Source organism: Agaricus bisporus (assembly GCF_000300575.1).
Source record: "Agaricus bisporus var. bisporus H97 unplaced genomic scaffold AGABI2scaffold_4, whole genome shotgun sequence".
NCBI lineage: Eukaryota > Fungi > Basidiomycota > Agaricomycetes > Agaricales > Agaricaceae > Agaricus > Agaricus bisporus.
In genome coordinates this window covers 51,288-79,238 of record NW_006267367.1, presented here as the reverse complement: position 1 = coordinate 79,238, position 27,951 = coordinate 51,288, and the positions used below count along the sequence as shown (strand labels likewise).

General features: G+C 46.7%; 13 protein-coding genes across 13 annotated transcripts; 8 read left to right on the top strand and 5 right to left on the bottom strand.

The window, feature by feature from the left end:
- The first annotated feature begins 1,067 nt into the window (after positions 1 to 1,067).
- Positions 1,068 to 2,443, top strand: AGABI2DRAFT_135085 (hypothetical protein). The gene is made up of 6 exons (XM_006459690.1): positions 1,068 to 1,119; positions 1,332 to 1,381; positions 1,437 to 1,552; positions 1,604 to 2,023; positions 2,076 to 2,217; positions 2,274 to 2,443. Exons 2-6 carry the CDS (start codon positions 1,340 to 1,342, stop codon positions 2,313 to 2,315), a joined length of 762 nt encoding a protein of 253 aa, XP_006459753.1. The 5' UTR covers positions 1,068 to 1,119; positions 1,332 to 1,339; the 3' UTR covers positions 2,316 to 2,443.
- Positions 2,444 to 3,130: 687 nt separating this feature from the next.
- Positions 3,131 to 4,621, top strand: AGABI2DRAFT_191606 (hypothetical protein). The gene is made up of 9 exons (XM_006459689.1): positions 3,131 to 3,207; positions 3,308 to 3,311; positions 3,368 to 3,574; positions 3,637 to 3,719; positions 3,771 to 3,869; positions 3,922 to 3,981; positions 4,044 to 4,134; positions 4,188 to 4,485; positions 4,533 to 4,621. The coding sequence occupies exons 1-8, from the start codon at positions 3,160 to 3,162 to the stop codon at positions 4,412 to 4,414; spliced, it is 819 nt and encodes a 272-aa protein (XP_006459752.1). The 5' UTR covers positions 3,131 to 3,159; the 3' UTR covers positions 4,415 to 4,485; positions 4,533 to 4,621.
- Positions 4,622 to 5,688: 1,067 nt separating this feature from the next.
- On the top strand, positions 5,689 to 6,650 carry AGABI2DRAFT_177567 (hypothetical protein; the record flags this gene model as incomplete). Its single annotated transcript, XM_006459688.1, has 7 exons — positions 5,689 to 5,728; positions 5,798 to 5,979; positions 6,036 to 6,118; positions 6,170 to 6,268; positions 6,326 to 6,385; positions 6,442 to 6,532; positions 6,586 to 6,650. Coding segments are annotated over exons 2-7 (432 nt in total), but the record flags the coding sequence as incomplete, so codon positions are not given.
- A 285-nt stretch (positions 6,651 to 6,935) lies between these two features.
- On the bottom strand, positions 6,936 to 9,090 carry AGABI2DRAFT_202125 (hypothetical protein; the record flags this gene model as incomplete). The annotated part of the gene is made up of 8 exons (XM_006459687.1): positions 8,634 to 9,090; positions 8,207 to 8,568; positions 8,010 to 8,145; positions 7,855 to 7,956; positions 7,716 to 7,800; positions 7,564 to 7,659; positions 7,139 to 7,509; positions 6,936 to 7,085 (listed from the first exon to the last, which is right to left on the bottom strand). Exons 1-8 carry the CDS (start codon positions 9,066 to 9,068, stop codon positions 6,936 to 6,938), a joined length of 1,737 nt encoding a protein of 578 aa, XP_006459750.1. The 5' UTR covers positions 9,069 to 9,090.
- Positions 9,091 to 9,373: 283 nt separating this feature from the next.
- AGABI2DRAFT_191603 (hypothetical protein) lies at positions 9,374 to 10,080 on the bottom strand. Its single transcript, XM_006459686.1, has 3 exons — positions 10,010 to 10,080; positions 9,566 to 9,845; positions 9,374 to 9,514 (listed from the first exon to the last, which is right to left on the bottom strand). The coding sequence occupies exons 1-3, from the start codon at positions 10,010 to 10,012 to the stop codon at positions 9,492 to 9,494; spliced, it is 306 nt and encodes a 101-aa protein (XP_006459749.1). The 5' UTR covers positions 10,013 to 10,080; the 3' UTR covers positions 9,374 to 9,491.
- A 135-nt stretch (positions 10,081 to 10,215) lies between these two features.
- AGABI2DRAFT_67068 (hypothetical protein) lies at positions 10,216 to 12,366 on the top strand (the record flags this gene model as incomplete). Its single annotated transcript, XM_006459685.1, has 10 exons — positions 10,216 to 10,420; positions 10,473 to 10,568; positions 10,627 to 10,742; positions 10,781 to 10,913; positions 10,965 to 11,024; positions 11,081 to 11,493; positions 11,537 to 11,642; positions 11,717 to 11,969; positions 12,030 to 12,147; positions 12,220 to 12,366. The coding sequence occupies 10 exons, from the start codon at positions 10,216 to 10,218 to the stop codon at positions 12,364 to 12,366; spliced, it is 1,647 nt and encodes a 548-aa protein (XP_006459748.1).
- Positions 12,367 to 12,724: 358 nt separating this feature from the next.
- Positions 12,725 to 13,706, top strand: AGABI2DRAFT_135078 (hypothetical protein). The gene is made up of 3 exons (XM_006459684.1): positions 12,725 to 12,935; positions 12,991 to 13,432; positions 13,499 to 13,706. Exons 1-3 carry the CDS (start codon positions 12,831 to 12,833, stop codon positions 13,630 to 13,632), a joined length of 681 nt encoding a protein of 226 aa, XP_006459747.1. The 5' UTR covers positions 12,725 to 12,830; the 3' UTR covers positions 13,633 to 13,706.
- Positions 13,707 to 14,173: 467 nt separating this feature from the next.
- On the bottom strand, positions 14,174 to 15,717 carry AGABI2DRAFT_191599 (hypothetical protein). Its single transcript, XM_006459683.1, has 7 exons — positions 15,612 to 15,717; positions 15,271 to 15,511; positions 14,946 to 15,098; positions 14,797 to 14,883; positions 14,619 to 14,741; positions 14,494 to 14,561; positions 14,174 to 14,431 (listed from the first exon to the last, which is right to left on the bottom strand). The coding sequence occupies exons 1-7, from the start codon at positions 15,668 to 15,670 to the stop codon at positions 14,368 to 14,370; spliced, it is 795 nt and encodes a 264-aa protein (XP_006459746.1). The 5' UTR covers positions 15,671 to 15,717; the 3' UTR covers positions 14,174 to 14,367.
- Positions 15,718 to 16,421: 704 nt separating this feature from the next.
- On the bottom strand, positions 16,422 to 19,861 carry AGABI2DRAFT_116696 (hypothetical protein; the record flags this gene model as incomplete). Its single annotated transcript, XM_006459682.1, has 4 exons — positions 16,422 to 18,515; positions 18,566 to 18,629; positions 18,682 to 18,738; positions 18,798 to 19,861. The coding sequence occupies 4 exons, from the start codon at positions 19,859 to 19,861 to the stop codon at positions 16,422 to 16,424; spliced, it is 3,279 nt and encodes a 1,092-aa protein (XP_006459745.1).
- A 661-nt stretch (positions 19,862 to 20,522) lies between these two features.
- AGABI2DRAFT_191598 (hypothetical protein) lies at positions 20,523 to 21,254 on the top strand. The gene has a single exon (XM_006459681.1). The coding sequence runs from the start codon at positions 20,665 to 20,667 to the stop codon at positions 21,112 to 21,114; it is 450 nt and encodes a 149-aa protein (XP_006459744.1). The 5' UTR covers positions 20,523 to 20,664; the 3' UTR covers positions 21,115 to 21,254.
- An 87-nt stretch (positions 21,255 to 21,341) lies between these two features.
- Positions 21,342 to 22,270, bottom strand: AGABI2DRAFT_202115 (hypothetical protein; the record flags this gene model as incomplete). The annotated part of the gene is made up of 2 exons (XM_006459680.1): positions 21,342 to 21,832; positions 21,895 to 22,270. Coding segments are annotated over 2 exons (867 nt in total), but the record flags the coding sequence as incomplete, so codon positions are not given.
- A 2,351-nt stretch (positions 22,271 to 24,621) lies between these two features.
- Positions 24,622 to 25,090, top strand: AGABI2DRAFT_184305 (hypothetical protein). The gene is made up of 3 exons (XM_006459679.1): positions 24,622 to 24,677; positions 24,758 to 24,927; positions 24,992 to 25,090. Exons 1-3 carry the CDS (start codon positions 24,650 to 24,652, stop codon positions 25,019 to 25,021), a joined length of 228 nt encoding a protein of 75 aa, XP_006459742.1. The 5' UTR covers positions 24,622 to 24,649; the 3' UTR covers positions 25,022 to 25,090.
- Positions 25,091 to 25,979: 889 nt separating this feature from the next.
- Positions 25,980 to 27,916, top strand: AGABI2DRAFT_202111 (hypothetical protein; the record flags this gene model as incomplete). The annotated part of the gene is made up of 3 exons (XM_006459678.1): positions 25,980 to 26,044; positions 26,106 to 26,417; positions 26,481 to 27,916. The coding sequence occupies 3 exons, from the start codon at positions 25,980 to 25,982 to the stop codon at positions 27,322 to 27,324; spliced, it is 1,221 nt and encodes a 406-aa protein (XP_006459741.1). The 3' UTR covers positions 27,325 to 27,916.
- Positions 27,917 to 27,951: the final 35 nt, after the last annotated feature.

The following is a 27,951-nucleotide window of genomic DNA, read 5'->3' as shown; positions in this document are numbered from 1 at the left end:
CAATGGTGGCTTTGAATTGTGCGGTCGTAGCAGTGTTGATAGTGGGAATGCTGATATGATGGTGATATGGTTGTGGTTGAACTTGTGGGCATGCGGGGAAGGTGTTGTTGGTGTTGTACTTGTATAGCCATCCTTATCAAATAGAGTAAGTAAAGTAGTCAAAAAAGAAAGGAGAATTTTACTTACTGTCCGTAAGTATAAGTCGTATACCCCGGGAAGTTACTAGTAGTAGGAGCACTAGTAGGGACTTGATAACCGTAACTGTGATACAAGTTCTGATTTGAATTGACTAAAGCCGGGTTGATGCAAGGACCGTCTTTAGGGACATTCTTGGTGATATCATTAATGATTCCTATGTGTTTTGAGTCTGAATCCGAGTCGTACATTGTCCGAATCGACTTAGTAGAGGTGTGATGTGCAAGGGGATGGTGATAAAGGATGCAGTAGCCTGAGGGTGATTTATACAAAGTTAAGCGAGTATTTACTAACACAAGTTATACTTCCGGTTGCTCAAATCTTTGTGGCGGGAGAAAGAACATTGTTGAAGTTCTTACGAAAATTCCTGACAGGAGATTTCGAGAAGGAACCTATTGATTCTGAAGTAAACATTCTCGTAATGAGTGTTATTATACTTATCTCGGGTTCGAGACCCGTTGACAACGACTCTTATTGTATGTAGGATTACCGTTCATGTGTACAATGATTGTTTGAAGGCCGATCTGGTTAGTTAGTTTATACAGCCTTGTATTTTTCTGGAGGATGAGCGTTGATTAAAATTACAATGTCAAAGATTCAACAAAGAGTTGGTTTTGGTTCAACGTGCCTTGTAATTTACCAGATTTACAACCGCGCAGAAGAGCTTGATTACAACAGTTCATTGGTTACCGAGACTCGGTTTCGTTATCGAGTTAACAAAGATTGAACTTTATTTAAGTACGTCGAACGTCTAAGCCATTGTCATTTTACATAGACAAAGAGAACAATAACAGAGATTGTAGTTGGAAGTAGCGGTGGCGGTGATTGTTATATTACATCATCCAACATTTGTCCATGTTTAGTCCCAACGTCAAGTATCACCGTCTGTTGATCGTCCTAAGCGTTCCTCAAGACAGTCCGAATGTGAGTATGCCTGCCGCTCTAACCAGTCTCCAGAACGAATGTATGAACCTCCTGGAAACGCCATGTGCGAAAGGATTGTCGAATTAGCTGGAAATATGGCTGGATTGGACCGATTTTGGTTGGATGATGATCGTGGTTGTGGGGGGTTCCTCGAAATCGTTTTCTGACCGTTACTCCCGTCGAAAGCCAGGTACTGATACTGTCTTTCCTAGAATTCACGATGGGTCGGGTAATCAGGACGCAGAGACGCTCCCATGCAATTGTATGCCACCAGTTTCTTGTGTTCCAATTTTTCTGACATTCTTCCCTCCTACAAGTTCAAAGCGCACACACATCTCAACAAGGCACCCGCCCGATTCCGTGCCCTCGATTTTGCCGAACGTAATGGCTATATTCGGGGTGTTGTGAAAGAGATAATCCATGATGCTGGCCGGTGAGTCTGGTTATACTTTGTTAAATAACAGCCGTCTAATGTTATTATCAGTGGTGCACCCCTTGCTCGCGTCGTTTTCCGTGATCCATACCGCTACAAACTCCGCAAGGAAACTTTCATCGCTACCGAGGGTCTCCATACTGGTGCCTTCGTCTACTGTGGCAAGAAGGCTGCTCTTACCGTTGGCAATGTTCTTCCTGTTTCCCAGTGCCCTGAGGGTACTATCATCTGCAACGTCGAGGAGAAGGTCGGTGACCGTGGTGCCCTCGCCCGTACTTCCGGAAACTATGCCACCATTATTGGACACTCAGACGACAACAAGACGAGAATCAGGCTTCCTAGTGGTTCTAAGAAAACAGTGTCTGGATCTGCACGTGCAACCATCGGCATCGTCGCTGGTGGTGGAAGGATCGATAAGCCTTTGCTCAAGGCTGGCCGCGCCTACCACAAGTACAAGGCCAAGCGTTACAAGTACGTATATTTCACGTATACCCTCCATCAAATTGACTGATCCTGTATTCAGCTGGCCTCGTACTCGTGGTGTTGCCATGAACCCTGTTGACCATCCTCACGGTGGTGGTAACCATCAACACATCGGTCACGCTTCGACAGTGGCTCGTTCATCCGTTCCTGGACAGAAAGTCGGTCTCATTGCTGCCCGCCGCGTACGTCCTGCTTTGTTTGTGATTTTTATTCTATATCTGATGGCATGCTATCATAGACTGGTCTGCTACGTGGTACTGTCAAGGTTAAGGAGGTCTAGATTCATCGTTGTACTCGAGTTTTTCACCTGTCGCTCACCCACCAAAATGCCCATGTATAACGAGCTACATTACATGCTCCGTATGCGCCATCATGATTTATGCCTTTCTGAGTCTTACAAGACCCGTGGTCCGCCTATGGAACGCCTTGAGTTGGACTTAGACGTGGAAAGTAAACCACAAAGTCACAATCGTCGATAGTCTAAACATAGTGGCTGAAACTCAGTGAAGGTCAAAATGCCAGTGACAATGATCGTGGATGGGTGTCAGGTTTTCTTTAGTCGTGCGTACTGCAGCCCTTGTTCACCGCACCGTGGATCGGGTCCGTGGTTTACCGGTCCGGAGAACGCACGTCGCGATGACACAAAGGTTCACTGATAATAAACCAACTTACTGCTCTCGTTCCAGTGTCTTGCGAGCCTCCTGTCTTCCCTTTGCCCTCTTGGCAAATTTCTCGGACGAAGGAATGGCTTTTCAAAGGATCGCTGGTAAGACTGTGATGCGGAGAAACACAGTTCTGGCTCTGACAAGGCTATTTCACCTCGTTGAACACTGCCTCGATGTCCACTGCCTATGGCCTCAGTCCTCCGGGTTCAATATCCAGCCTTTCAAACACGCCACTAAATCATTTAACCTCCTCGTTTCACCTTCTTCCCCGGCGACCGAAGAGAAGTATCGAGGGATACGTATTAGCTGTCAATGGTCCGCGCTTGGCGGTATTTTGGCTAGCAACTACTTTCAAAAGGCCCCGCAGTGCGGATGCAGTATACACGTATCTGGAAAACGCTCCAGCACTCATTCTGTCTCCTTTAAATGTCGACTCCTCAAATATCTGAAGGGAACACTATGTTCCCGGTGCAAGACTTGATTATGGCTTCTAGGCTAGCACTGGTGAGACTCTATTGTGTCATAGAGTGTTGGCTCCGACAAGGCAGATAATTAGCTGGTGGGGTACTGCCTCGATGTCCTTCTCTACGGAATCCTGACTGTACAGACGTGTAAGTGTCGCAGTAGATGAATTCCACAAATGAGTCTGCTGATGATATTGCGGTAGACCTTTATTATATAGCCTTCCCAAATGACAAGAAGATTACGAAGGCCATTGTTGGGTTCGTTTACAGCGTTGGTACAATCCAAACACTCGTGGCGCTCCATGATTTCTACAAGTCATTCTGCGTAATGGATAGCTCTGCTGTCCTCTTTGATGACGCCGTGTTCAATAGTTTCATGTGGCTGACGATCCCACTTAGTAGTACATTGGGTATGCATATCTATCATCGTCACTCCTCGCCATACCTCCTACTGACGTGAGCGGTGGGATAGTCGCGACGGTGGCGCAACTGTTTTACGCGCACAGAATTTATGTGCTTTCAAGGAAGAAAGTAGTCACGGCTATTGTCACCATAGTAAGTCTGCTCTACATATTCTTTCCAGGACACGTCATATTTGGATATTAGCTTGCTCTAGCCCAATTAAGCTTTGGTCTAATCTCTACCGCGGACTTCGATCATGATATACCTGGAGAGAGTCCCATTTCTGGTTCGATGAGCGCAGTGGTGAGAGAGGCACATGAGTGACAACCTGGCGTGTATTACTTACACGCTTTAGGGTTGGGGGGCAGCTGGAATGACCTGCGATCTCCTCATCACAGTCTATATGTTTTGGTTCGTGAGTGTTATCATTTACTTTTTCTCGTAACCCCTTCCTGACCGTCATCACCGCCATCACAGCTAACTATACAAATGAGACGGTCATCTAAGACGACGCAGGCCTTGCTTACTAGGATAAAGCGGCTCTTGCTAGAAACGGGGCTTTTGACAGGTGAACACTTACTCTCTTCTCTCTCACCGCCAGTGCTCAGTGCAGTTCCGCAGCTGTATTGGCAACTACATACCCCTTGTTGTTTGCCTTGGTGGGGAATAATACATATGCCATCCCTGGACTCACTCTCGGCAAAATATATAGCAATTCCGTACTGGTCTTGCTAAACAATCGCTTTACGATAGTAGGAGGGAGGAATGAACCCGGTTTCGAGTTTGAGGCTGACTCTTACCGACTCTCGGAGGTCCCTAGGCGAGAGAACGTCGAGCATGGTATCTGAGAATAGGTTCATCCGAAACCATTATCGTTACGTGTAGGAACAAGTAACACTTTGAGACCTGGACAATCAAGGTGTGAATAGACTTCTTCATAGCTTCTCCAAGCTGAAGTAGATTAAGGTCCTAAGCCCGTTCTACCTCCGTATCTGCTCTCTAACACACTTGTTCTATTTTTCAACCATTGCTTGATTCAAATATGCGTCTAGCGCTAAAGATATCTAATGGCAGTCCTCATGGCTTATAAAGGGAAAACAGTAGCAGCATGCCAGTCTTGGGGATAAGGCCTGTTGTTTGATAACATCATCCGCCGAGGCTGTCGCGTGTTTACCGAAGATAAGAAAATCATCTGACGAGGAATGTCATCGACTTCAAGCGGTGCTTATGTGCACCTGTAAATTTTCATTTCAGCGGACAAAGAAAAAACTGGGGGATAAATCCTGACGACAATTCGAGTAAACGGTGTTTGAAGTTACAGATGATGAGACCGACTTCGAGGCTTGAAGCTTGAAGCTTGAAGCTCGAAGTGGACTGAGAGCGCGTCTGAACGGAATTAGACCGCGAGTGAGCGGGGCTTCAGAATCTAAAAATACATCATGCGGGACACGTGGTCGAATACCGAAATGATGAGCCAATTATTCTTCTCGCATTCCCACATTCATGCCGCTGATTGTATGTACGCTATCTGATCATGAAGGGCTACAGCGAAGAGCAATAAGAGTCTATTATATTCAATATCAGTGATACAAAGGCTTGTAGCGGGTAAGGCATATGTACATAGCCTTCGTAATGTCGTAATTTCAAAGATCCGCCAATGTATCGCCGATTTACTTACCCAGCAAGGACCCTGGGAATTTGTCTCGCTTTATTGCTGCGTTTCTAAACCTTTCTAAACCCAGCGGGAAACGTCCAATGTTGGTGGACTTTTCTTTATCGCTGTATGCTATTTGACCATGGACGTCAAGCTCATTCACTCGTTTATACTGTAGGTATTATTCACCATCAGCAAATCACGGATCGAATCCCGTTGTTTGGTCGGAACAAACCCCACATACCAAGATGCTACGCAAGGTTCATTGATAGTAATATAAGCATCTCTTTTCAACGTCTTGCTGGTATTCATTGAGTGTTACGTCGTTCACCTTCTAATTATCGAAGAAGGAACAGCTTGTTGATGATTCCAGTAACTTACAGAGGACCGCTGGTAAGACAATAATGTGGAGAAACCCAGAGTTACGGTTCTGACAAGGCAATAATCAGCTGGTCGGATACTGTCTCGATGTCCTTCTCTACGGGATCCTTACCGTACAAACGTGTAAGTATCATCATAGTAGATGAATTTCACGACTAAGTCTACTAAGGATTTTTGGTAGACCTTTATTATATAGCATTCCCAAACGACAAGAAGACTACGAAGGCCATTGTTGGGTTCGTTTACATCATCGACACAACCCAAACAATACTGGCGCTTTATGATTTTTATCAATTATTCTGCGTATCCAAGGACCTGGCAGAGTTGTAGCCAAGTTCGGTTTCATGTGGCTGACAATTCCGCTCAGTAGTTCTCTGAGTATGTGAATTATTATAGTCCCCGCATACCTCCTTCTGATATGAGTGGTGGGATAGTCGCAACTGTAGCCCAGCTGTTTTACGCGCACAGAATTTATATACTTTCAAGAAAAAAAGCAGTCACGGTTATTGTCATCCTAGTAAGTCCACTCTACACATCCTTTCCAGGAGATTTCTCATTTTGACGTTAGCTTGCTCTGACGCAATTGAGTTTTGGTCTAACCAGTGCAGCATATTTCCATACCAATGCGACTTTAGCGAATGCCATTTCTAGTTTGCTGGGCGCAGTGGTGAGAGCGGCACATGGGTTGTAACCTGATGTGCATTACTCACTTGTAAGACTTTAGCTATGGGGGGCAGCTGGAATGACCTGCGATCTCGTGATTGCCGTCTATATGTCCTGGTTCGTAAGTTACATGATTTGATCCTTCCCATAACTCTATCCTAACAATCATCATTACAGCTAACCATACAAATGAAACGGTCGTCTAGAACGACGCAGGTATTGCTTACCAGGATCAAACGACGCCTCCTAGAAACTGGGCTCTTGACAGGTGAACACTTCCTCTCTGCTCTTCCAATCCCATTGCTCAATTCAGCTCCGCAGCTGCAATGGCAACTGCATACCCTCTGCTAGGATACTTAGTAACGAACGCTTTCACAATCCCCGGTCTCTCTCTCGGAAAGATATACAGCAACTCTATACTCGTCTTGCTGAACAATCGCTTCACGATAGCAGGCGGGAGAAATGAGCCCGATATCGAGTTTGAGGCTGATTCTTACCGCCTCACGGATCTTCCTAGGAGGGAGAGCGTTGAGCATGGTATCCAAGAATAAGAGCAGACGGGAGTATAGGCGGACAAGTAACAAAGTTTAATTTGTTTTCTGAGGTGCAGGGATTTTTGGCCCCCTTCGTTCTGTAGAAATGCAAGACGAAATTATATATCATGACTATGTTTATCCTCTAGCAGCTTCTTCCATCTCTACGCGCCACCGACGTTGAATATCGACAGTCTCCATGAAAATTCTAAACTTGGCATTCAGAAGTTTCTTGTCTTTCGGTGATGCACTTGGGACTACCAGTGTCCCAGGTGGTGTCATTTCGATCTGAGAAACGTCAGCCGCATAATTCATGACAAACAAGAACCACGAATTTCTACCATGACTTTCCACAGCTCTTTAGCTTGATCTACCCGATCTCCTTTTCCTCCTCCCTCCGCTGCAAATCGTCCAAGTATAGCAGCACCACGATCAACGGCCGCCGAAGGATCTTGAGGTAGTACAACAGGCATATCACATACATCAGCGAACAATTGCATCAATTTGATATTTTTCGCTTGACCACCGCTCATATAAATCGAGGAAATAGTATGACCGCGACTGTTTAAGACGGATATGATGTGCCGAGTTTGAAGGGCTATAGATTCGAGCGTTGCGTTGTATTTCTTTGCGAGGTCCGGAATGCCAGAAGAGAGTTCGAGTCCTGTAATAGAGCCGCGCATGCGTGGGTCTGCTATGGGGGAGCGGTTACCTGTGGGGTGTTGATTGATTATCTGCGGTAACAATGGGGAAGAGGGAGACGAACCATGGAAATCCGGGTAGATATGTAGGTCTTTCGTTAATTCGGTAAGGCTGCTCACACCTTCCTCGACTCTGAGCTGTTCCAGTACTTCATCTAGGACTGAAGGCGGGTGGTTAGACTTAGTTGTCAAGGATAGTCTAAATGATGGTACTCGCCTTCATGTATGTTCTTCTGTTTTTCTTTCGCAAGTTCCTCCAATTTCGGGTAAGCAGGATGAGTAGTCAAAATGAAGTCAATAAGCTTGAGAATACAATAAGCACACAAAAACAAAGCAGTACGCAGGGTAGAGCTCACCTGACCGGTCGACGACTGACCCCCTTCATTCATCCACCATCCTCGGAAAACAGGATCTTTGTAAGGTCCCCAAACACCATCCACGAAGATGTCATTCCGACTCTACCATTCGACTCGGTTGAAAAAACTCGCTGGAATAAGGATGTAGAACATACCTGTACGATATGACATGTACTTGTCCCGGCAATTACAGCTAGACGATGGCCCGACTCCTCAAGGTCAGGAATTTCTTCTTGGAGGATACCATCCTTCTTATATCGAGCAGCAACTGTTCCTATCCACCCAGCATATCTGAAGGCGAATCCAACTATTCAATTCTGCCGCCTCAAAAACAAAAATACCAAACACGTACGCATCGATCAACGCACTACCAACAGGAGTGCCTTCCACCAATCCCAATTCCTGAGCTGCTTGTTTCGAAAGTCCAGTCCCGATCGGTGTCCCAGCAGTTAATACATTTCCATCCTCCGCACCCAATTGTAAATAATTATTCATCACAAGCTGACCCAAGCCAATCTGCTTGAAAAAATCACTATGCCATCCTGTCTTGGGTACGAAAGAGCATTTGCATGTGACAGAGCAACACGAACGGGTACTGTCTCTAGTAGCCCGATATGTTAAAAAGTCGGGGAGGTCGAAGAATTGACAGTTGGGGAACCGATCTGCAGGCATATTCTTCTTGAGCCAAAGAATCTTGGGAACCTCCATTTCTAACTGTGTGTAGATGTAGCAATCAGTATGTTAGAAAAGATGAGTAAGAAACTTGAGGCTGGACGTACGCTCATTCTACCACCGACATAATCCAACACGACAGAGCCAGTACCATTAATGAGTTCCGCCTCTTTCTCAGCTCGATGATCCGCCCATAGTATGATATTTCTTTCTCCGTGCAACCCGAGATCATTTCCTTTAGTCACGATCACCGGTTCTCCTTGAAGATCGGCAACGGCTAACGAACACGTAGCATCAAATCCCAAGCCTTTGACTTGTTCGGCAGAGACATTCGAGTCCTCAAGGCATGATTTTATCGTTTTGGATATAGCTGACCAGATATCAGTTGTTGATTGTTCGAAGATACGGTGATCATGATCATCTCTCCAAGTTTGTGTAGTTTGAGTCGAAGAAGCGACAATCGTCCCGTCCTTGGATAGAAGTGATGCTCGGACAGAGCCTGTTCCTACATCGACGCCAATATAGTGATCTTGAATCGACATAGTATCCTGATGGAGGTTAGCTGCAGCTGATTGTGTGAGTTCATCGGAAAAGCGGCGATGGTCACTGGATCAGCTCCGCCTGAGAACAAGCCTCCTAACTCTCACAATGATAAACGGCTTATTGTCGGGACCTAGGGCTTAAAGTTGCAATTCTAGTGGCACAGAGCAATAGAAGCCCTCGAGCCCGCTTCATCGACGGGATTTGAATGGCCCACGCACTATCTCCGGTAGCTATCGTCGCAGCCACCACTGTTCCGCGATGTTTTGTCTTCGGAAGGCAATAATATAGTTTCAGCAAATCTTACGAGATCACACCGGGATTATGAGATTTTGGAGATGGTCCGAAAGCATGATTTCTTATGTGCAATGATATACATACGCCTAGACGAGCATGATGACAATGAATGGAGTGAGTGATGACATCTAGTCTGATGATGTGACTCGTGCTGGAACACAATCGTTAGTTAACGCTGTGGAACGAGAGTAAATGGACATACTGTATATCAGCTGCGCTGAATGATGCACAATAGGCTTAATCAAGTTTTCCTTCTTCAGGTGCCTGATAGCGACACGCGCCAGCGAACCGTTAATTTTAAGACGTTCGATGAGGATGCTCTGGCTAATGAATTTGAATGTAGGGACTTCTTTGAGGATACGGTCGTAAGTGGGCTTGTCGAGTGTGACGGCGTGGACGGCCTTGTCTTTGACCTTGCCCTTCGACCACTTCTTTTTCTTTGCTGCCTTTCCGCCTGACGGCGCTGCTGCTTTAGCTTTGGCCTACGAAAAAAAGAAGCTATCAGTATCTTGCTAGGGCTCATCCAGATTCAGAACGTCGCATCCAGCCTGAATTCGAGCTCGAAACCACTCTAATCAACATGAACGACATCGATACGACGCCTGAAAGATGTCTGGATACGATAGACTGGCATGGGGACACTCACCATTCTTGAGCTGACCGTCGGTTCTGAGGGGATCTTTCTGTTGGTCTGCGCTGCACTGATCTCGCGGGTGCGTGCCTTGTTTGGCGACTATTACGTCAGCGATGGGATCGAACACGTCGAGTAACGTGGCGACATAAAGCTGTTCTACTCCGCGCAGCGTGGCTACCATTTAACTTTTGTCCTGGTTGTGTCTCTGGGGTCGGCGAATGTTGGCGTATTTTCTCTTGCTTCTTCCTCTTTCCACACAAGTTGCCGGCGCTTTGGACAAAACCTTTGGTGTCGCACCGGACCTGGTATCTAAATATGTACCAACGAATGGGAAATGGAAGTGTCTGGATGGGTCAAAGGAAATTCCTTGGGAACTCGTGAACGACGATTCCTGTGACTGCGCAGATGGGAGTGATGAGCCTGGTATGTCTACAACAGTTCATGCATTCATCTTGTTGAATGATATATCCTTCAGGAACTGGCGCATGTCCTGATACGTTTTTCTATTGTCACAACAAGGGACACATAGGAGCCTCCATTCCCAGCTCCAGAGTACGCGATGGAATTTGTGGTATGCCCGTTTCATTCATCACTATGCTTCGAATCTGTAACTCACACGACCCCTTAAGAGCCACAATGCTGTGATGGTTCAGATGAGCGTCCCGGAGTTTGTAAGAATGTGTGCGAGGAGGTTGGTGAAGCGCACCAGAAGAAGAATGCGGCTGAGATGAAACTTCGGAAGACGGTAAGCTCTTAATCATTTTTGCTGTATCGTCAGCTTAGCTGCTCCAGGGGTCTAAAATTCGTTCAACTTATATTGCCTTCGCACACAAAGAGAAGAAGCGCTTAGAGGAGCGAACCGCAGCCCTCGAGAAGGAAATACAGGCCAAGGAAATAGAGGTTCAACAATTGAAAAGTACGCAAAATATCAACATGCCGAAACGGAACACTGCCTGACTTTTTGCAGATACTGCTGAACGTACGGAATCTTTTGACGCTGCTGTTCTCGAACACAAGAAACAATCTCGTGAGTATCTTGATTCGGACACGCTCTGCTTAGGATATTGAAGATGATTTATTTAGCGCTTTACTTAAACGTCATCGATCATCACAACGCGCTTGAGTATCTCCAGAGCGAGGTTGAAAGGTATCGTAAAGCTGAAAAGAAACTTGGAGAAATTCTCGACACTCTCAGACGTGGTTACAACCCGAACTATCAAGACATGGCCGTCCTAGAGGCAGTTCGTGGTTGGGAGAAACATGCTGATCTTCCCCACATTAACGACGTTGGCAAAGAGGGTGAAGCAGCTGAGGAAGAGAAGAAAGAAAAACCGCCTGCTGCAACGACGATCGATGGAGAAGTGTGGACTGAGGAGATGCTGCAAAAGGAGTTGAAGGCGTTAATAAAAACTGATTTTGACTCGTTGCTAGTGGAAGACGACGAGTACCATCGCTCGAATGAAGTACAAGAAGAGAATCGTAAGTCTTTAGTCTTAGTTATATGTGACAGGACCTGTGTTAATTCGCAAATTCATAGAGTTCGATGTTACATCATACCTTCCCGATTTTGCGGTTGGCTACTATGATCAGCTCAAAGACGGTCTTGTCTCGTTGTTCGGCAGTGCACCGGAAGCCTCCACAAAGGGTTCCACAAAGGGCTCAGGTATTCCTTCTTTTCCTAAACCTCTATGACTTTCCTGTAAACATATTTCTTCTCAGCCAAGGCAACCAAGGCCCGTGAAGCGTTCAACAAGGCTGACGAGGAGCTACGTCAACTCCAAACAGACAAGCAACAGAGCGAACGGGAGGCTGCTAAAATCTTCGACGTAAAGCACTTCGGTGCCGAGGGCGCATGGAAGAAACTTGATAATACCTGTATTGAATACGATGACGGAGACTACATCTACGAAACCTGTTTCTTCAAGGAATCCAAGCAAAAACCAAAGGGCTCAGGAATCACTCAAAGTCTTGGGTACGTGAATTTTTAAAAAGGACTCACCTTCGATGGCTGAAGAAGCTTTTTGTATGGCAGTAACTTTGAATCGTGGAATCCATCACCGGATGTTGAACCCGGAACGCCCGAATATTACTCGAAACAGGTATACAAGCATGGTTCGAGATGTTGGAACGGTCCAGAACGCAATGTTATCGTAAGTTCACACCTCCAAAAAGTCTATTTTTGTCAAAACGGAAATCACTTACGATCGTCCCTTTTTCTATAGTTCATTCTGACTTGTGGGACTGAGAATACTATTACATCGGTGCAGGAACTCGAAAAGTGTGAATATCAGTTCACTGGGACAACACCAGCACTTTGTTTACCAGTGACGGAGTCTAATACCAATAATAAGTCGAGGCAAGAGCTTTAGTTCGTTGTTTATCTGTTTTGTACATAGGGCGAATCACAGTTTTGTAAATTGTCTTCCGTTCCTTGGAGGACGCTATTTAAACTAGAATAATACGAGCAGGATTTGTTACTTTAGTCCAGAAAGGTCTCAAGAAGTGTTGATACGTCGACCGAGGGACCGCAGCGGCGCAAGCTAGCATGTAAGATCTGAGAGATCTGAAGAGGCTAGGCTTACCTAAAAGGGGGAAGAGGTTCATGTGAACTGTGACGGCACGCGTTTAATTCTGTGACGTGAAAGAAAATTCCTACAAGTCGTACGACGACGATTTTGTTATATAAATTAAGCATCATTCACACCTACGTCTCTTTGTTCTCCCTCACTCCCTCAAAACGACCACCAGTTCCTCGTCTGACGATTTCCACAACGAAAAAATTATAAGTTAGAAAAAAAAATCAGATCAAATGTCGAATTCAAAACTGGACGACATGTATGGGACTAAGCAAGAGAATCCTCCTCTGATCAAGTGGACGAGGAGAATGGCTTTGGTCCTCGTCTTCGTACTATTCTGTGGATGGCTAGATACCATCAAAGTGGGTTTTACTTTTCATAGCTCTAACTAAAATAAGTTACTGACTACTTATATAGGATCGGTGGTATGTTTTTAACCCCGATTCCCTTCACCAACTCGCCCAAGAGGCAATCGCCGTCGCCGGCCATAACAATACTCAAGGAATGATCGACCACATCGTTTCCACCCTCTCAACTACCCATGCACCATGGATCAACACCAACAAAGCCGAATGGGTATTCAACAATGCCGGCGGTGCCATGGGTGCCATGTATATCATCCACGCCAGCATCACAGAGTATTTAATCATTTTCGGAACACCACTGGGTACTGAAGGACATACTGGACTCCATTCCGCTGATGACTATTTCAACATTCTCGTTGGTGAACAATGGGCTTTCAAGCCTGGAAGCTTGGAGATGGAAAAATATCCTGCTGGAAGCGTGCATCACTTGCCCAGAGGGACGGCAAAACAGTATAAAATGCATGAAGGATGCTTTGCTTTGGAATATGCTAGAGGTATGTAACCTAACAAACTTACGAAGCAAGATTGACTCAGTTTCTTTTTTTCCTCTTTTTTGATAGGCTGGATTCCATTGATGCTGCCTTTCGGTTTTGCGGATACTTTGTCTTCGACGTTGGACATTCCAACATTATATCACACCGTCCGTGTAACGGCCAGGGAGATGATTGGAAACACGCTCATCGGGAAGATTTAAATTTTGACAATAGATGTATTTATCTCGCGAAGTACTTAATACGAACTAATATTTATTTGCTTAATGGTGTAAGGAGACGTGTTCCGTTCGTGTGCTAGTTCTGATAAAGTCGCTCAATGCTGGCGACTTTCAAACGGGACACTTGTCCATCAATGGAGAATGACCTTTGATGCATGATGGTTCGACGCGGAGTCGAATTCGTTCATAACGCAAATATCGTTTTCGACTTTCCTTCGGATAAGGACAACGTTCCTCAGGAAACGTGCAACAGAACTAGGCCTCAGACTGACGAGTGCACCGACAATCCGTATCAAGGTCAATGATTCACAATATCCTGGTTATGTGTGGACAAACCCAGAGTGACGGAGAACGAGATCGAGAAGGTCGTTGACGAACGAAACAAGGCCATGGCAAAAAAGTCTTGTGCGACGGAGGAATTTCAGTACAACTTATGATTCAATACCCCACAGCCGGTTGTTAACAGACAAGAAGGCACTCGACAACTGAGAAAAGATGGAGGTGGCTGGATTTCTTAGGGTTCAGATGAGTACAAGCTTTCATTGTGACGACGTCACCTTTGGGTCATTTATATAAGAGCGAACCATGATAGTTGTAGATCTGTACCTTTGGCATTTTTCACGCTCAAATCCACAATATTTACTCGCGTTTCCTTGGGTTTCTACGCCACCTAGTGAGGTCGTCCTCGCGTCGACCAACCTTGCAGCATACCCACACCTACAGCAGTTTGACATAAGATGCTGGGAAGAGTCCTTTCTTTCCATTCATCTCTCCTGTCCACCTGTGAAAAAAAGGAAAGAAGCCGCTTAAGAAACCGTGGAGATATTCTAAAAAGTGACATACCAGTCGCCAGACGTTCGTTCAATCACCAAAACTCTCTGTCCTTCTTTCAATTCCAGATCTCCCGGTTCCTAGATCGCACACCCCCTGAGTACATATACAGTGTAAAGAGTGTGTGTGTCATTTACCGCTGACTCATAATCATACTGAGCCTCTGCCCAATCTCCTTGCTCCTCTGGTTCGGGTTCAGGCTCAGGTTGAGGTGGGGCAGCAGCTCTTGTTACGGGAGGAGTAAATCGACTGGGAGGACTCTGGGAGAGGATGCTGAGGAATGGACTGTCCTCATTAATTCATAGAATATCTTACTTGAGCAGTTTTTGTTGGATTAGAGAACGAATTTTTCATCGAGCCAAACGCGTTCTTCACAGCTGATGTATCCATACCACCAAACCCCTAAAAGCCGAATAGTTAGTCACTGAGAAGCAACGAATTGTAATTTGAAGAGATAAACACACCTTTGTACTCGGGGCGCTATTTGTACTTCCTCCCGTTTCAGTTTGCTTCGCAGCCTGAAGAGCTGCTATCCGATCAGCCAACGATCCACCAGACTGAGTTTCCATATTATCCGGACCACCACCACGTTGTTGCTGTTGTTGTTGTCCAGCTGTCTGCCACGGTGTACCCGATATTTATGTTTCATATGAATCGTATCATAGAATCCCAAGAACACGCGCATATATGCATAGCAGGCGAATGACGCAATACCGAGGAAGGGGGTAATAGAACCAACAGAAAACGTCAAAAAGCAATTCCAATCACAAGAAGACATGGCATACGTACCTCGGGTCCCGACGCACCACCACCCACACCACCACCGCCAGTATTATTAGGACTCGGACCCCTCAAATTCTTAATACCCGCAGACATATACTTAGCCGCACTATTACTAGCTCTACCCACAGCAGCCGCAGCAACATGAGCCTGAGCTCCCGTTATCTCTTTCCGAAACGGATTCGAATTCGCCGCCGGAGGAGCATCTTGATTCTGAGCATTAAGAATCTCTGGACGCGACGCAAAATATCTAACCAATAGATCAGTACATGAAATGAGGATTGCATCGAGTTTCGAGCGCCCTGCAGAGTTATTTATCTGCATGAGATTTGTGAAAGGATGATACGAACTCGTCTAGCAGAGAGAAGAAAGCATCCTTTTCGTTTGTTCCAAGATTGGTGAAGACCATTCGTCGTGATGCCGCAGGATTGTGGCGGAACGTGCACAAGGAATATGATGGCGACGTTACTAATCAGGTAATTGTCGTAATAATATATCCTACGCATATCTCACTCCAGCGGACTGGTATACGCATATGTGTATTAGTGCACAGTCGCATAACAAATCAAAAGAAAAAAAACACTACTCTCGATAGACAAAAGATAAAGAAAAAAAAGGGCTAACAGAACGACACAAAATTACATACAATAGATCATGTCAGCACACTTAATCGCACACAAAAAAAAGCAGTATTCTACCAAAACCCGAACGGCACTGCATGATCTGTTTTCTGAAGCATAGCATTAACTAAGAAAAGAAAAAAGATCGTTCATCTTTTGAGCCAGGAGAGAGAGAGAGAGAGAGAGAGAAAATAAGAAGCAAGAAGAGAGAAAACATGAGGCACTCGAAAGGAAAGATAGAAACCACAGAGCAAGAGTTGACGTGAGCAAAACCAGACAACAACAGTCAAAGACAACCACCTCGAGGACAAGCGAAAAACCAGTTTAACCAAGGGAAGAATACTAAGTAGGAGAAAAGAAAGAGGCGGAGGGGATACTGGGTAAAAATCCAAAAAATCCCTTCAAAAAACGACAAAATCATGAGTTAAGATGGGGGAATTTATGTAGGGGGGGATGGGGGAGAATACATAGATGAAAAGGCGAAATATATATGAACCGGAAGCCCAAACCCAAATTGAAACATTTTCAAGGCGTTTCTTTTTACCATGCACCTGGCGACGGATTGAGGAAATTGTAATCTTCGCTGAGTCCTTGGTCTCCCATACCTCCCATATTTCCCATGCCCCCCATGCCTCCCATGCCTCCCATACCCATGCCCATGCCCATGCCCATACTACCGCCCGTACCACCCATATTCATCCCACCACCCATACCTCCCATTCCCATACCTCCCATATTCATATTCATACCTCCCATCCCCATACCCTGTTGCGTGGCAGGGTTAGGCGTAGCAGACATCTGTCTCAGCACATCCCCACCTCCCATCGAATATCCTCCTCCAGCACCACCTCCCCATCCCATCCCCATTCCTTGCCCATTAAACATAGGACTCGACTGTCCACCCTGTTGTTGTTGTTGCTGCTGCATAACTCTAGCCGCTTGCCCCTGCTGCTGCTGTAGAAGCATCCGTTGATACTCCTCAGACCCTCCTCCAGCCGCATTACTCATACCCATGGATCCAGAACTCAACGACCGCGAGGGCACTCTCGGTGTCATTGGAGATGCAGCACCTCCATCAGAAGGTGATCTCGTACTCCTCGCTATACCCGGTATCGCTCCAGCATTCGATCTAAGTGTGGCGGGCGGCACGAATCCATCTCCTCCCATACCCATATTCATACCACCACCACCACCACCCATAGACGATCCATGACCTGGAGAGACCATATTACCAGCTTGGTGTTGTTGATGTTGCTGAGCCGCAAGAGCTTGTTGTTGTCTGAGTAATCTCTCCTGCATCGCTGCTTGCTGAGGTGTCATGCCACCAGGCGCGCCCATTCCTGCGGGTCCGCCTCCACCGCCTCCACCTCCCCCACCAGCAGCCATAGCTCTTTGTTGCTGTTGCTGTTGCTGCAACAACATCAGCTGTCTTTGGTGATTCACATCCATTCCCATTCCACCCCGAGCAGCAGCTGCAGCCATCATTCTAGGATCCATTCCTCCCATACTGCCTCCTCCACCACCACCGCCGCCGCCGCCGCCGCCGCCTCCCATACCTCCCATTCCAGCACCTCCCATACCACCTTGACCTAGCATTCCACCACCCGCACCTTGCGGTACGACCGGCGACCCAGGTCCACCAAATCCTCCAGCATTAGCACCACCCCCGGCACGACTTTGTAAAGCGGCCTGCATTTGTTGATTTTGCGCTTGAGCCTGTTGTTGTTGTTGTTGTTGCTGCTCTCGATGATGTACTTGCGCAATAACCATCTTTTGTACCTGCATTTGCGGCGGCATCTGCTGAAACCCAGGCACATTTTTGATCATATATTGCACGAAGGGATGTGCCGGTCCTTGTTGAAGTGCTTGGAACATAGCATGCATCATTTGTTGACTTGGACCTCCTCCAGAGCTCCCCCCTCCAGAACCTCCATGACCAGGACCACCCCCTCCTCCAATGCCATTCGGTCCTTGCGCGCCGCCACCACCACCAGCAGGATTAGCACCAGGGGATGTCATGTGTCGTGCGACGGCTTGCATTTGTCGCGCTTGTAACTGACGCGCGCGGAATTGTTGTTCAGGAGTCATCGTACCCGGACCCGGCATACCCATCCCTTCTCCGTGGTTATTCATCCCACCAGACGGCCCTCCAGCACCCTGGTTCTGGTTTCCAAGATTGGGTGTCCCAGAATTTGAAGGTCCTCCAATCCCTGCTCCAGGGTTACCACCGCCACCTTGGTTGGCGTTGTTCGGATTGCCCATAGAACTCATCATGGGATTTATAGGATTAGGCGTCGAAGAGCCACTAGCAGGACCACCATTGATAGGCGTACCGCCCGATACTGCTGCAGCGACGGAGTTGATTCCATTGACGCCAGTCGTAGGCGGAGGCGGCGCCATCATGCTTTTATTCTCACCTGTATCTCGTCTCTTATTCACCAACATCTGCGCCGCAGGGTCCTCACCCCTTTCACGCTTAAGCATATTAAGCTGATGCTGCTGCTGCAAGTGTTGTATCGATTTCATCCGAGCAATTTCTTTTGTAAAAAGGTGCGGAAGTTCGGAATATAACTGTCGTATGCGATCAGTTGGAACGAAATCGAGTGGAGGTGGAGCATCCATGTGCGGTAGCATCTAGTGGAACAGATTAAACGCCGTCGAGAGGTGAAAACAAAAGCACGTACGCTAAATTGACCGTCTGCAGCAGCGGCTAGCCATGAAAGGTTTGTTTTTAGGCAATTAGCATACCTAATGTGAGACATTAGTTAAGCTCGCGAGATAAAGGGTCGAATATCCGCACTGGATGAATCGGGGATCGTTGTGTGGAATTCCACGCGCCTGAATTTCAGCAAAAATGCTAACAAAAAAGTTGTTAGTAATCGGATTGTTTAGAGACACACACGTATAACGACTCACTTGAAAAGCTCAACGTTTAGCTCAAGCACCTTCACAACCTTGGGGTCCTGAGTACTTGTAGCGGACGAAGGGATTAAATCGGGGGTATGGATGGCAGTGTCGGGAGAGGGTCGTTTTAAATGGTGTGGCTGAAACAACGCGGTAGCAGCATTTAGCGTGTTAATGCCTGCATGCCCTAGAGGAGACTTCGTCGTTTGTCTTCCCAGTTGATACATCCGCGACTGTTGAGATTGAAGCGGCGGTTGTTTTTGCTGGGGTATTGACTTGCCAGTGACATGATTCTCTTCTGCTTTCTTCTCCATTTCCTTCTTTTCCTCCGCTTCAGTATCACCCTCGCCGTCAAGGTCATCAGCTGCAGGAGTCAATGGACTTAGCGGCGTAATCTCTCTCGATGGTTCTGCTTTTGCTCCTCCAGCATTTTCTTCTTCCTCTTCCTCCTCCCTTCTTGGTTTTTCCGCCGACGCTTCAGCCTCCTTCTCTTCTCCACCGTCACCCGGACTCCCGTTTTCGTCCTGCCCTGAAGGAGAGGCTGTATCAGGAAGAGGTGACAATGAGGAACTCCGATCACCTTCTCCCACCACTGGCGAAGCTAAAAATCCTGTATCTGTTGCTGTCGAAGACGGTGGTGCTCCTCCAGGTGATGACACCGCTGTATGATGTGCTGGCGACACTGTTGCATTCGAGCCTACCGACGACGTCGACTGTTGAGGTCCATTCTGTAATTGTAACGACGTCGCCGTGGAACTTATACCCAAAGGATCAATTCCATCAAGTCCATCCCCAACACCATCCACATCTCCCGACGTCAGATGCATAACATTATCCACCAAATCATCATTCAAAAACTCCTCCGGTCTAAACTCCTGCGCATGCAACAAATGTCCCGTTGGATCCGCATGAGCGTCTCCTAGTCCATCTCCAGTCCCAAACGCAGAAGCACCAGAAGTCGCAGTTCCATACGGATCATCATTATCAGCATCCCAGGTTAGAGACTCGAGCGCAGCAGCGGAAGCCGACGACTTGAGTGGCGATGCAGATGAATGATTTAGATCGACGTGAAGCATCCTCTCGTCGTTTAGGTTCAGTAATAGGAACTTTGTTCTTATTTTTCTCTTCCTTGCCGACCGCAATGTTTTGGGTTAGACGACCGAGGTGTCAGAGAGGCGGGCGCGGGGAAGGGTAAGGAGTGCCGTGAATTTCTGGAAAACAATTCAAGCCACGCTTCGTCAAGGACTGAACGAAAAGATAGACCGACCTTGGCGTGCAATATGAAGAGAAATAGGGCGGTGCCTAACGTCCGAAAGTTTGGACTTGGCGTGAGGTTGTCGTCGCGGGGGGTAGAATTCGGTGAGCAGGATGTCTGCCTCTGTGAGCAGTCGAGTTGGATCAGGCCTCTGCGTGGGAATTATCAACAGCGGAGTCTGAAATGGCACGCGCCCGCTCATCCCGGGGCGGAGAAAATGAGAGCAAGTGCTGAACAGGGAGAGAGTCGAGGAATCCACACCAGAATCTCCCCCAGCCGCATCAACTATTGCCACCGGCCAAATGCGTTCCTGGCTGTCCCGACGCTATCTCGTCCCTCGATCTCACCCGTCATGTGAAAACATATCTACAACAGATCCATTGATCCGGAACATATTATACATTCGATTAGATGCCTAGCGATGAGCATGTAATAACAGTCTGACTAAGTATAGTAGTAACATCTCTAAATGAGTGGATAGACGACTTGGTCTTCGTCCACAAAGCAGGGGGCATAGGAGGGGCGTCATAGTCGTGAATATGAACAATATATATGAATAGTGTGGTGGGGTGCTCATTCAGATCATGAGCGAAAGAGAGTGTGAAAAGGTGAAAGAAAAATAGAATGGCGACGGAAACCTGGAACAAGGACGTACATGTCCGATTTCAAAGCTCGCCTATGTTTCGGATGCCCGCGGACCTGGAGGGCACCAGTCGTCGAAGCGCGCTCTGTGCCTGCTCAGGTGTCCGGCCTCCATCTCCATCATGCCCTCCCATGCATCTCCCTCCTTCCTGTACCCCAGAATTGGCCATGGCTGCCTTGGTCGCCGCACCCCACATCCTGCTCAAGAACCCTCCGGCAATACTAGATCGTGATAGGCTTGGCATAGTGGCGCTCGTCGTCATTCCAGACTCTAATTTCTCTCCAGTTGCCACGGAACCAGTCATCGAGGTCGAACGCTTCGATTCACCACTACTTCTTGATCGCATGCTGCGAACCGGGGAATCCGATCCCATAATGGTATTAATAGAAGAGGTATCAGAATGTTTCCGTGATCGAACGCTACCCCTATAGGCGTGCGCAGGGATAGGTCGTAACATAAAAGGCCGCTTCGTAGGTGTCGGCTCCGTCGATCCGTCATGCTCTTCTTGGCGACGTCGTTTGATCAGCGCTTTTCGCTCTACCGTCACGTCACAATTATCATCATCCGATTCATTGTTACTGAGCCAGCCCGAGGAAGATGATGATGACGACGACGACGAAGACCCAGTATCATCCACAAGCGAAGCCATGTCCGAAGCAGACGAAGAGGTGCTAGAACCTCCGCTGAAATTATTGAACATCGGATTCGAAGAAGCAGTCGATCGAGTGCTATTCGACGCAGCAAGATGCGCCGTCGAAAGTCGTCTTGCGATCCCGCGAACTGCAGACGTAATCGCAGCTGAAATAGCCGAAGGCTCCTCGTCTGGCGGAGTAGGGAGTTGTGTTTGCGTCCGGACATGTTGCGCGCGAGCTTTTCCAGCCCTGGATACGACATCGATAGCAGAAGCACGAGCAGAAGAGGTACTCGTCTGCATGAAGGGCATGAAATACTTGATCGCTTCCTCCTCGTCAAACCGCAAATCGTAATCCAAGAGATAAAGCAACTGTTTTTCCATAAGGTTGATCTCAGCAACATCGAACATGACCGCATATTTCGCCCAATGGACATTCTTCGGTGACGAATCGTTGAGATATTTCGCGGTAACGATGAGCGTGGCTAAAAACACCCGGTGTCGTGTACAGGGCATACCTTTCAATGTCAATAAACAATCAGTCATCTCATGAAGCATATATAAATGCGGTAATAATCACCTTTGGCGACATCCGGGAGCTTGGTCCTCAACCTCTCCAGGTATATCAGTGTTGTCAGCAACGTCGGGACTTGCACATTCGAACATTTAACCAAATGTACGATGAAATTCTCCAACGAGATCAACTTGTTCGCCCCTTCCGTCGATCTCGCTGAGAGTGTTCTTGCCCTCCTTGGTGACGTGGGCGGCGTAAGACATTGCTTGGCCACCACAGAATCGTGAGCACTGGCAGATCCCGTCGAAGGACCACAGGGAGAAGACGACCGTGATGCAGCTGCACCAGAACCAGAGCCCGAACCCCACGAAGATGGACTTGCCGTTGGATAATCGTCTATATGTATAACACTCGCCGCACTCGAAGCGACATATTGCACCATGTCCAACGAAACCCGCCGTTGCATAAGTGACACTAGCTGCGGATCGTGCATAGACGAAGGTAGCAGAGAGGCAGGATGCCTACGATCTGCATGATGATGAGGGTTGGCAGCGGGATGTGTCGGCACCGGCATGAGTGAAGCCGAAAAAATGGATTAAATGCGTGTTTTTTTTCCTTTACTTTTGTGAGAGTGTGCGGGGTGGAGAAAGAGCAAGACAGAGAAGTATATATGTGGGTAGTATGTTCGAGAGATCACTGTGTTGAACCCTGTTCGGCGTTTCGTTGTGGTGCGGAACGGCGCGTGGGTCACCCCGTCTAGGGATGTGGTATGTGGTAGAGGGAGAGGAGGGAGAAAAGGAGATTGGGAAGAGCGCATGTTTCGGCCTGGGCGAGCTTTTGAACATCGGCATACCAGAGACAAATCTGCCACGCGAGCGAGCATGATATCATCGAAACCCGACCCACAGCAGCAAAGAGACGAGGTGCGCAGATCCATCCATGATTGCAACAGAAAGGCGATCACAGAGATCTGTTTACGCCGTTTGGTCAGCGCTCTCGAAGACGTCGAGAGGAGAGATGGATACGCTCAGGGACGGGACAGGCATTACTTAGTCGTGTTCTAAATTTAGTCACCGCCGCCCCACACCGGCTTATACTAAGTTAGCTTGGGTGGCCCACTCTATATGTCCTCTGACGCGGCGGCCGCCTGCTTACTTACCCAATCTTTCGCTCGTTCTAATCTCACTGAATGACTCACCGTCAATCTCCAATGGCCATTCATCGAGCTCTCGACACTAATCCACTATATGCGTGCTTCTTGAAAGTATGAATTTTAATCTAGAACTCGTGATTCGATGCTTCTTCAATCCATCTCGACATCAATCCAAGCAGTTTGACGTCTAGAAGGAGCCTAACGAGCCTCGTTACGACCGCAACTCAACATCTTTGATACATCTACCATTCTTCTTTTCTCTCTTTCCCATATACCCAATAAAGTTATTCCAGCCAGTGAAATACCGTTTCGCCTCTTCCACCTTGGAATTCAATTACCTGTCACTGGAGAGCTTGACGTAGTATCCCCACACCGAGTTCTCGTTCCTTGATCATTCCGCTTTTTACGCGCTGCCACCCCATCGACAATTCTCATGGCATATTCAAAAGTAACCGATTTCCCCCTAACAATAGCAACTTCCTAATTCGTGGCTCGTCGCATCCCATTTTTGCTCCTTTCTTTCCATACATCAAGTCTCGTGTCTTCGCTCTCAAAATTCTCCGACACCTCCCGTTGTCTTGGCCCTTCTCTGCATACCACTTCTCCGTGAGTTTCTCATTAGAACTTCTTCCCTAGCCGAGGACTGTACCTGGACTGACACAGTCCTCGATGGTCATACCTGTGGCAAGATATGTGTCCGCACCGCATTCCTTGATAATGTCATCTTTCAATTATCACCGAGTCGGTGCCCTTTGAACATGGTAAACCATTGAATGAAGATCAAAGATTATTACAGCATGATTATTGGCTTTTCGTCCGTCGGAATACCACTATGAGTGTTTCATGAATGCTTCAATCCGCGATACTCAATCGAGCACTCCGCGTATCTGAATATAAAAAGAAATTTTTTCCTTGATAATATAATCCCAAAATCGCTGTCGAGTAGTCAGTCTATGATCCGTTTACTATATTGAAAAACCGATAAAAATAGGGTGGGTGGGTTAGATAGAGCCTACGAAGTCCGAACATGTTAACATATCCTTTATCTTACATGATATCACATTATTATGAACCTTTGATTTAGGATCAAATTCCGGGCACTGCCTTTTCCCATGACGACAAATAAGAGATAGATAGCGAGTCAGCCGTTCATAGTAGCCACTTCCATAATCCGCTGTCAAGTGATTTTGAGAAAGGAAAAAAGTCCGCCGATAGCTCAACATCTCGTCCTAACCACTTTAGACAAAATACAAGGAAAAAAGAGCTGTTTTTCCGCTTGTGAAATTTTTTTTGCTCAAGATGAATCATTTTCGAAACGGTGGGTCAAATTCAATCGCTGTCTTCGCAGGAACCTGATACATATATAAATTTACGGAGTGAAAGAAATATTTTTGTAAAGTCAGAGGCTCGGAAAAGCTCGGACATCTCGCTTCGTTAATTTCATATGTGGAAGGACAGGTCTCGAGGTGAGATCATGCTGAGAGGTTAAGTATCCAAATGTGTTACCCGTCTTTCCGTGGTGCGTATCGAGGTACGTGTCATCAGCATTTTAACGGCGCGAATCACAACGCACAAAAGTTGATTCGAACTTCGGGATCTATACTCAACACCCGTTCGACCAAATAAAGTACAACACATCACTTCCACATCACTTTCCATCCAACCTCCATGGCACTCGACAAAGAAGCCATCCAAGGTACGCCAAACAAAAACCTCAAGCACAACACGCTACACACACAAACTTCTTCTTACCTCATATTTCCCTCCCTTCCACAGCAAAACTCGCAGAACGCGAAAACCATCTCCGCGAATCCTGGGTTAAAGCCATGGAAGCCCGCATCGTCCGAGACGAACTCGAGAAATGTCAGAAAGGAGAGGGTGTGAATCATTATGAAAATTGTAGATGGTTAGCGGACAAGTATATTACGATGCTTAAGGAAAACCGAGTACGCCTTTCATCATCATGTTTTGTTTCCCTTTCCCGATTTTTACCGTTTCTTCCATTTATAGGTGAAGGGATATAAAACTATTGATATCTGAAGGTTGTTGTGCATTTCAACATTTCGTCGAACAATAAATGCATTTTTATACCAACTCTTGAGCTCTTGGGGAACGTATGCCTGTAAATTGGACCGATGCTTTAACGCCAACTTGGGCATAGCCATGTGAGGTACTAACTCGATATCTTCTTCTTTCAGTATTCCAGTATCTAATAGACTACTACCACATGGTCAAAGTGAGTACTCAACTATCCTTTAATACTCACTACCACGAAGATAGCCAGGATGTCATACAAAGGAAGGGTGTACCTCTGCTCGGCTTTGGCACTACAATCGTTCAGAATATGTTCACCGGACTCTACCCAAACTCTCGATACACGGTTTTCGATTTCACAGGGCTACCTTGTCATCTTGACCTTTTCAAACTGAACGGTCACTGTTCGTCGCAACCATATGTTCATTCTCACCATCAAATATTCAGAAGCATGCGATGACCATGGGATGGAAGTTTTTTGGGTGAATTTGTTGAGTGTGTAAAGGCATGGTTGAGTTGACTCAATATGAGGCGGTTACGTTGGGTAGTGAATAGGATAGCGAACCTGTGATGTTTGAATGGCACGATAAGCAGACAGCATGAAGTCCGGTTACAGGCATCTTGACCTTCTTATCAGTATTTCCGTCAATACCTGTAAACTAGGATCATCTTACCATGTACCAACCAGAGATTGAATCTTTCAAAGAGGTACAGCAGAACACTGATAAATTAAACACCGAGTACATACGCTAGTCAAACCCCGCGCTCATATATGATAAGTATACCCAAGTTAAACTTGATGATGGGAATGATCAAAATTCATAACCCCAGGCCAAAGCCAAGCAAGCCCCTTGTGATAGTATCAATCTCGGAACCGAGATCCTATTTCTTTCAACGAGTTTCTCCCCCGGGTCTCCTGTTTACTTCTCTCTCTCTCTCTCCCCAGTTGCTTTCAAGGCTCGCCATGTCCTTGGATCTCTTGTGCGACTGGTCGACGACTCTAGGTTTCGTCTTTGGTGGTTGTTGTAGGTCAGTTGTTCAAAAAAAGCCATTCCCACGCCCCTCTCTAACAACTTGAACAAAAAAACAGCAACGCAGTAACACTCGAACAACTGACATCCCAATACCCCAACGCCGGATCCCTCATCACCCTCTTCCAATTCCTCATAATCACCCTCCACGGTCTCCCTCGACATCTCACATGGACATCCACAGGCCCACGTTTCAAACCTCGACGAATCCCACTCACACCTTATTTTGTTCAAGTTGGATTATTCTATTTCTTGTCGTTGTTGAATAATATTGCTTTTGGGTATGATATTCCTATGAGTGTGCATATTATTTTTAGGAGTGGGGGGTTGATTGTGAGTATGTGTCTTGGTTGGTTGATTCGTGGTAAACGGTTAGTTTTTAGTTTTCGTTTTTTTTTCAATGCTTTTTTTCATTTAAGTAAATTGATTTATAGGTATAATTCGACACAAGTATCAGCTGTGCTCCTTGTTACCTTGGGAGTCTTTTTAACAACACTCTCTGCAACACCTTCCTCATCTCTCGAAACCAAATCCGACGATACAAATATGTGGAGTTATATGATCGGAATTAGTATCCTATCATTCGCACTCATACTTTCTGGTCTTCTCGGTCTTGCTCAAGATTGGACATACAGCACTTACGGACGTCCTCTCCCATCCTCCACCACTACTAATGATACTAAAACCAACAAACAACCACCTCAATGGCAAGAATCTTTATTCTACCTCCATTTCCTATCCCTTCCCATGTTCTTCCTCCTCCGCCAAGACCTCCAAACCCAATTCCACGAAGTCTCAAACGGACCACGCGTATTCATACCCACCAATCTCGCCTTACCCAACTCCCTCTCCTCAAATTCCCTAATCTCAAATTCATCTTTCATATCCTTCACTCCCTCACCTTACACCTCCTCCTCCAGCACTGGAGGTCCTCACACACTCTCCTTCCACATCCCCTACGCCTACACACCTCTCCTCCTAAACACCCTCACACAAGTCCTCTGTGCATCCGGTGTTCATAGATTAACGACCCGCGTGAGTTCACTCACGGTGACTCTCGTCCTTGTCATCCGCAAGGCTGTCAGTCTAGTCTTGAGCGTCCTTGGTGCGGGTATCATTCCTGGAGTAGGTGGTGGTAAAGTGAGAAATGTAGATCAAGGTATGATGTGGACCGGTGCGGCATTTGTGTTGGTTGGTACGATTTTGTATAGTATGGGAACTGGTGGAAAGAATTGGGGTAGTGCTACGAAAGCGGTTGAGAAGGGAAAGAAGGAGTAGTAAACCGCAAGTTGTATTTCGATGATGATCTAAACGGCTCAAACATCTAAAATATAAAAATTTATTCATTTGAGCACAAAATAAAAAAATGAACCCAAAATAAATAAATAAAATCATAAGCGACGAATATTTATGAAATAAAACCGTCAACGGTATCCCCTATAGCAACATTTCCACCCGACTCCCAAACTTTTCTAAAACCAAATTCAACCCAATCCCAAGCTGCAGGTTTAAACTCTCCATCAGGAACAGGACCTAAATGAACATCAGAATCAAGTTCACGGTGGGCAATGTCCAAGTCGAGACGAGGGTAAGGGTAACCAGCAAAGCGATGGTTGATAAGGTAGGTGGTAGTCAAGATGAAGAAGAGTATAGAGAGGATGAAAAAGGTGCGGAGGGGGCGAGGTTGTGTGAGCCAGGATTTTTCTGTAAAGGTGTTGTTAAAGGATGAAGCGAAGCGTTTGCGGAAGGGTAGTTTTGGGGGTGGGGCGAGGAAGGCGATGGAAAAGTCGTGTGTGTGGCTGGGCGAAGAAGGGGTGACGATGATGGCGGGCAGAGGCGATTTCTCTGTGAGTGTAGGCAGTGAAAGGTCTTGTAATGGGTTAGGTAGATGGACGTGAGGGAAAA

What these genes read in the sequence shown, in the direction of transcription:
- AGABI2DRAFT_135085 (XM_006459690.1), top strand. Translation starts at nt 1,340, where the DNA reads ATGGGTCGGGTAATCAGGACGCAGAGACGCTCCCATGCAATT. An exon ending in ATAATCCATGATGCTGGCCG is followed by an intron (nt 1,553 to 1,603) that starts GTGAGTCTGGTT and finishes TGTTATTATCAG; the next exon opens with TGGTGCACCCCTTGCTCGCG. An exon ending in GTCTCATTGCTGCCCGCCGC is followed by an intron (nt 2,218 to 2,273) that starts GTACGTCCTGCT and finishes ATGCTATCATAG; the next exon opens with ACTGGTCTGCTACGTGGTAC.
- AGABI2DRAFT_191606 (XM_006459689.1), top strand. Translation starts at nt 3,160, where the DNA reads ATGTTCCCGGTGCAAGACTTGATTATGGCTTCTAGGCTAGCACTGGTG. An exon ending in CCCACTTAGTAGTACATTGG is followed by an intron (nt 3,575 to 3,636) that starts GTATGCATATCT and finishes GCGGTGGGATAG; the next exon opens with TCGCGACGGTGGCGCAACTG. An exon ending in CTGGTTCGATGAGCGCAGTG is followed by an intron (nt 3,870 to 3,921) that starts GTGAGAGAGGCA and finishes TACACGCTTTAG; the next exon opens with GGTTGGGGGGCAGCTGGAAT.
- AGABI2DRAFT_191603 (XM_006459686.1), bottom strand. An exon ending in TTCAGCGCAGCTGATATACA is followed by an intron (nt 9,515 to 9,565) that starts GTATGTCCATTT and finishes ATTGTGTTCCAG; the next exon opens with CACGAGTCACATCATCAGAC.
- AGABI2DRAFT_135078 (XM_006459684.1), top strand. Translation starts at nt 12,831, where the DNA reads ATGTATGGGACTAAGCAAGAGAATCCTCCTCTGATCAAGTGGACGAGG. An exon ending in GATGGCTAGATACCATCAAA is followed by an intron (nt 12,936 to 12,990) that starts GTGGGTTTTACT and finishes CTACTTATATAG; the next exon opens with GATCGGTGGTATGTTTTTAA. An exon ending in TGCTTTGGAATATGCTAGAG is followed by an intron (nt 13,433 to 13,498) that starts GTATGTAACCTA and finishes CTTTTTTGATAG; the next exon opens with GCTGGATTCCATTGATGCTG.
- AGABI2DRAFT_191599 (XM_006459683.1), bottom strand. Translation starts at nt 15,670, where the DNA reads ATGGTCTTCACCAATCTTGGAACAAACGAAAAGGATGCTTTCTTCTCT. An exon ending in GTGGTGCGTCGGGACCCGAG is followed by an intron (nt 15,099 to 15,270) that starts GTACGTATGCCA and finishes ACACCGTGGCAG; the next exon opens with ACAGCTGGACAACAACAACA. An exon ending in GAACGAACGTCTGGCGACTG is followed by an intron (nt 14,432 to 14,493) that starts GTATGTCACTTT and finishes TTTTTTTCACAG; the next exon opens with GTGGACAGGAGAGATGAATG.
- AGABI2DRAFT_191598 (XM_006459681.1), top strand. Translation starts at nt 20,665, where the DNA reads ATGGCGACGGAAACCTGGAACAAGGACGTACATGTCCGATTTCAAAGC.
- AGABI2DRAFT_184305 (XM_006459679.1), top strand. Translation starts at nt 24,650, where the DNA reads ATGGCACTCGACAAAGAAGCCATCCAAG. An exon ending in CGACAAAGAAGCCATCCAAG is followed by an intron (nt 24,678 to 24,757) that starts GTACGCCAAACA and finishes TCCCTTCCACAG; the next exon opens with CAAAACTCGCAGAACGCGAA. An exon ending in CGATGCTTAAGGAAAACCGA is followed by an intron (nt 24,928 to 24,991) that starts GTACGCCTTTCA and finishes TTCCATTTATAG; the next exon opens with GTGAAGGGATATAAAACTAT.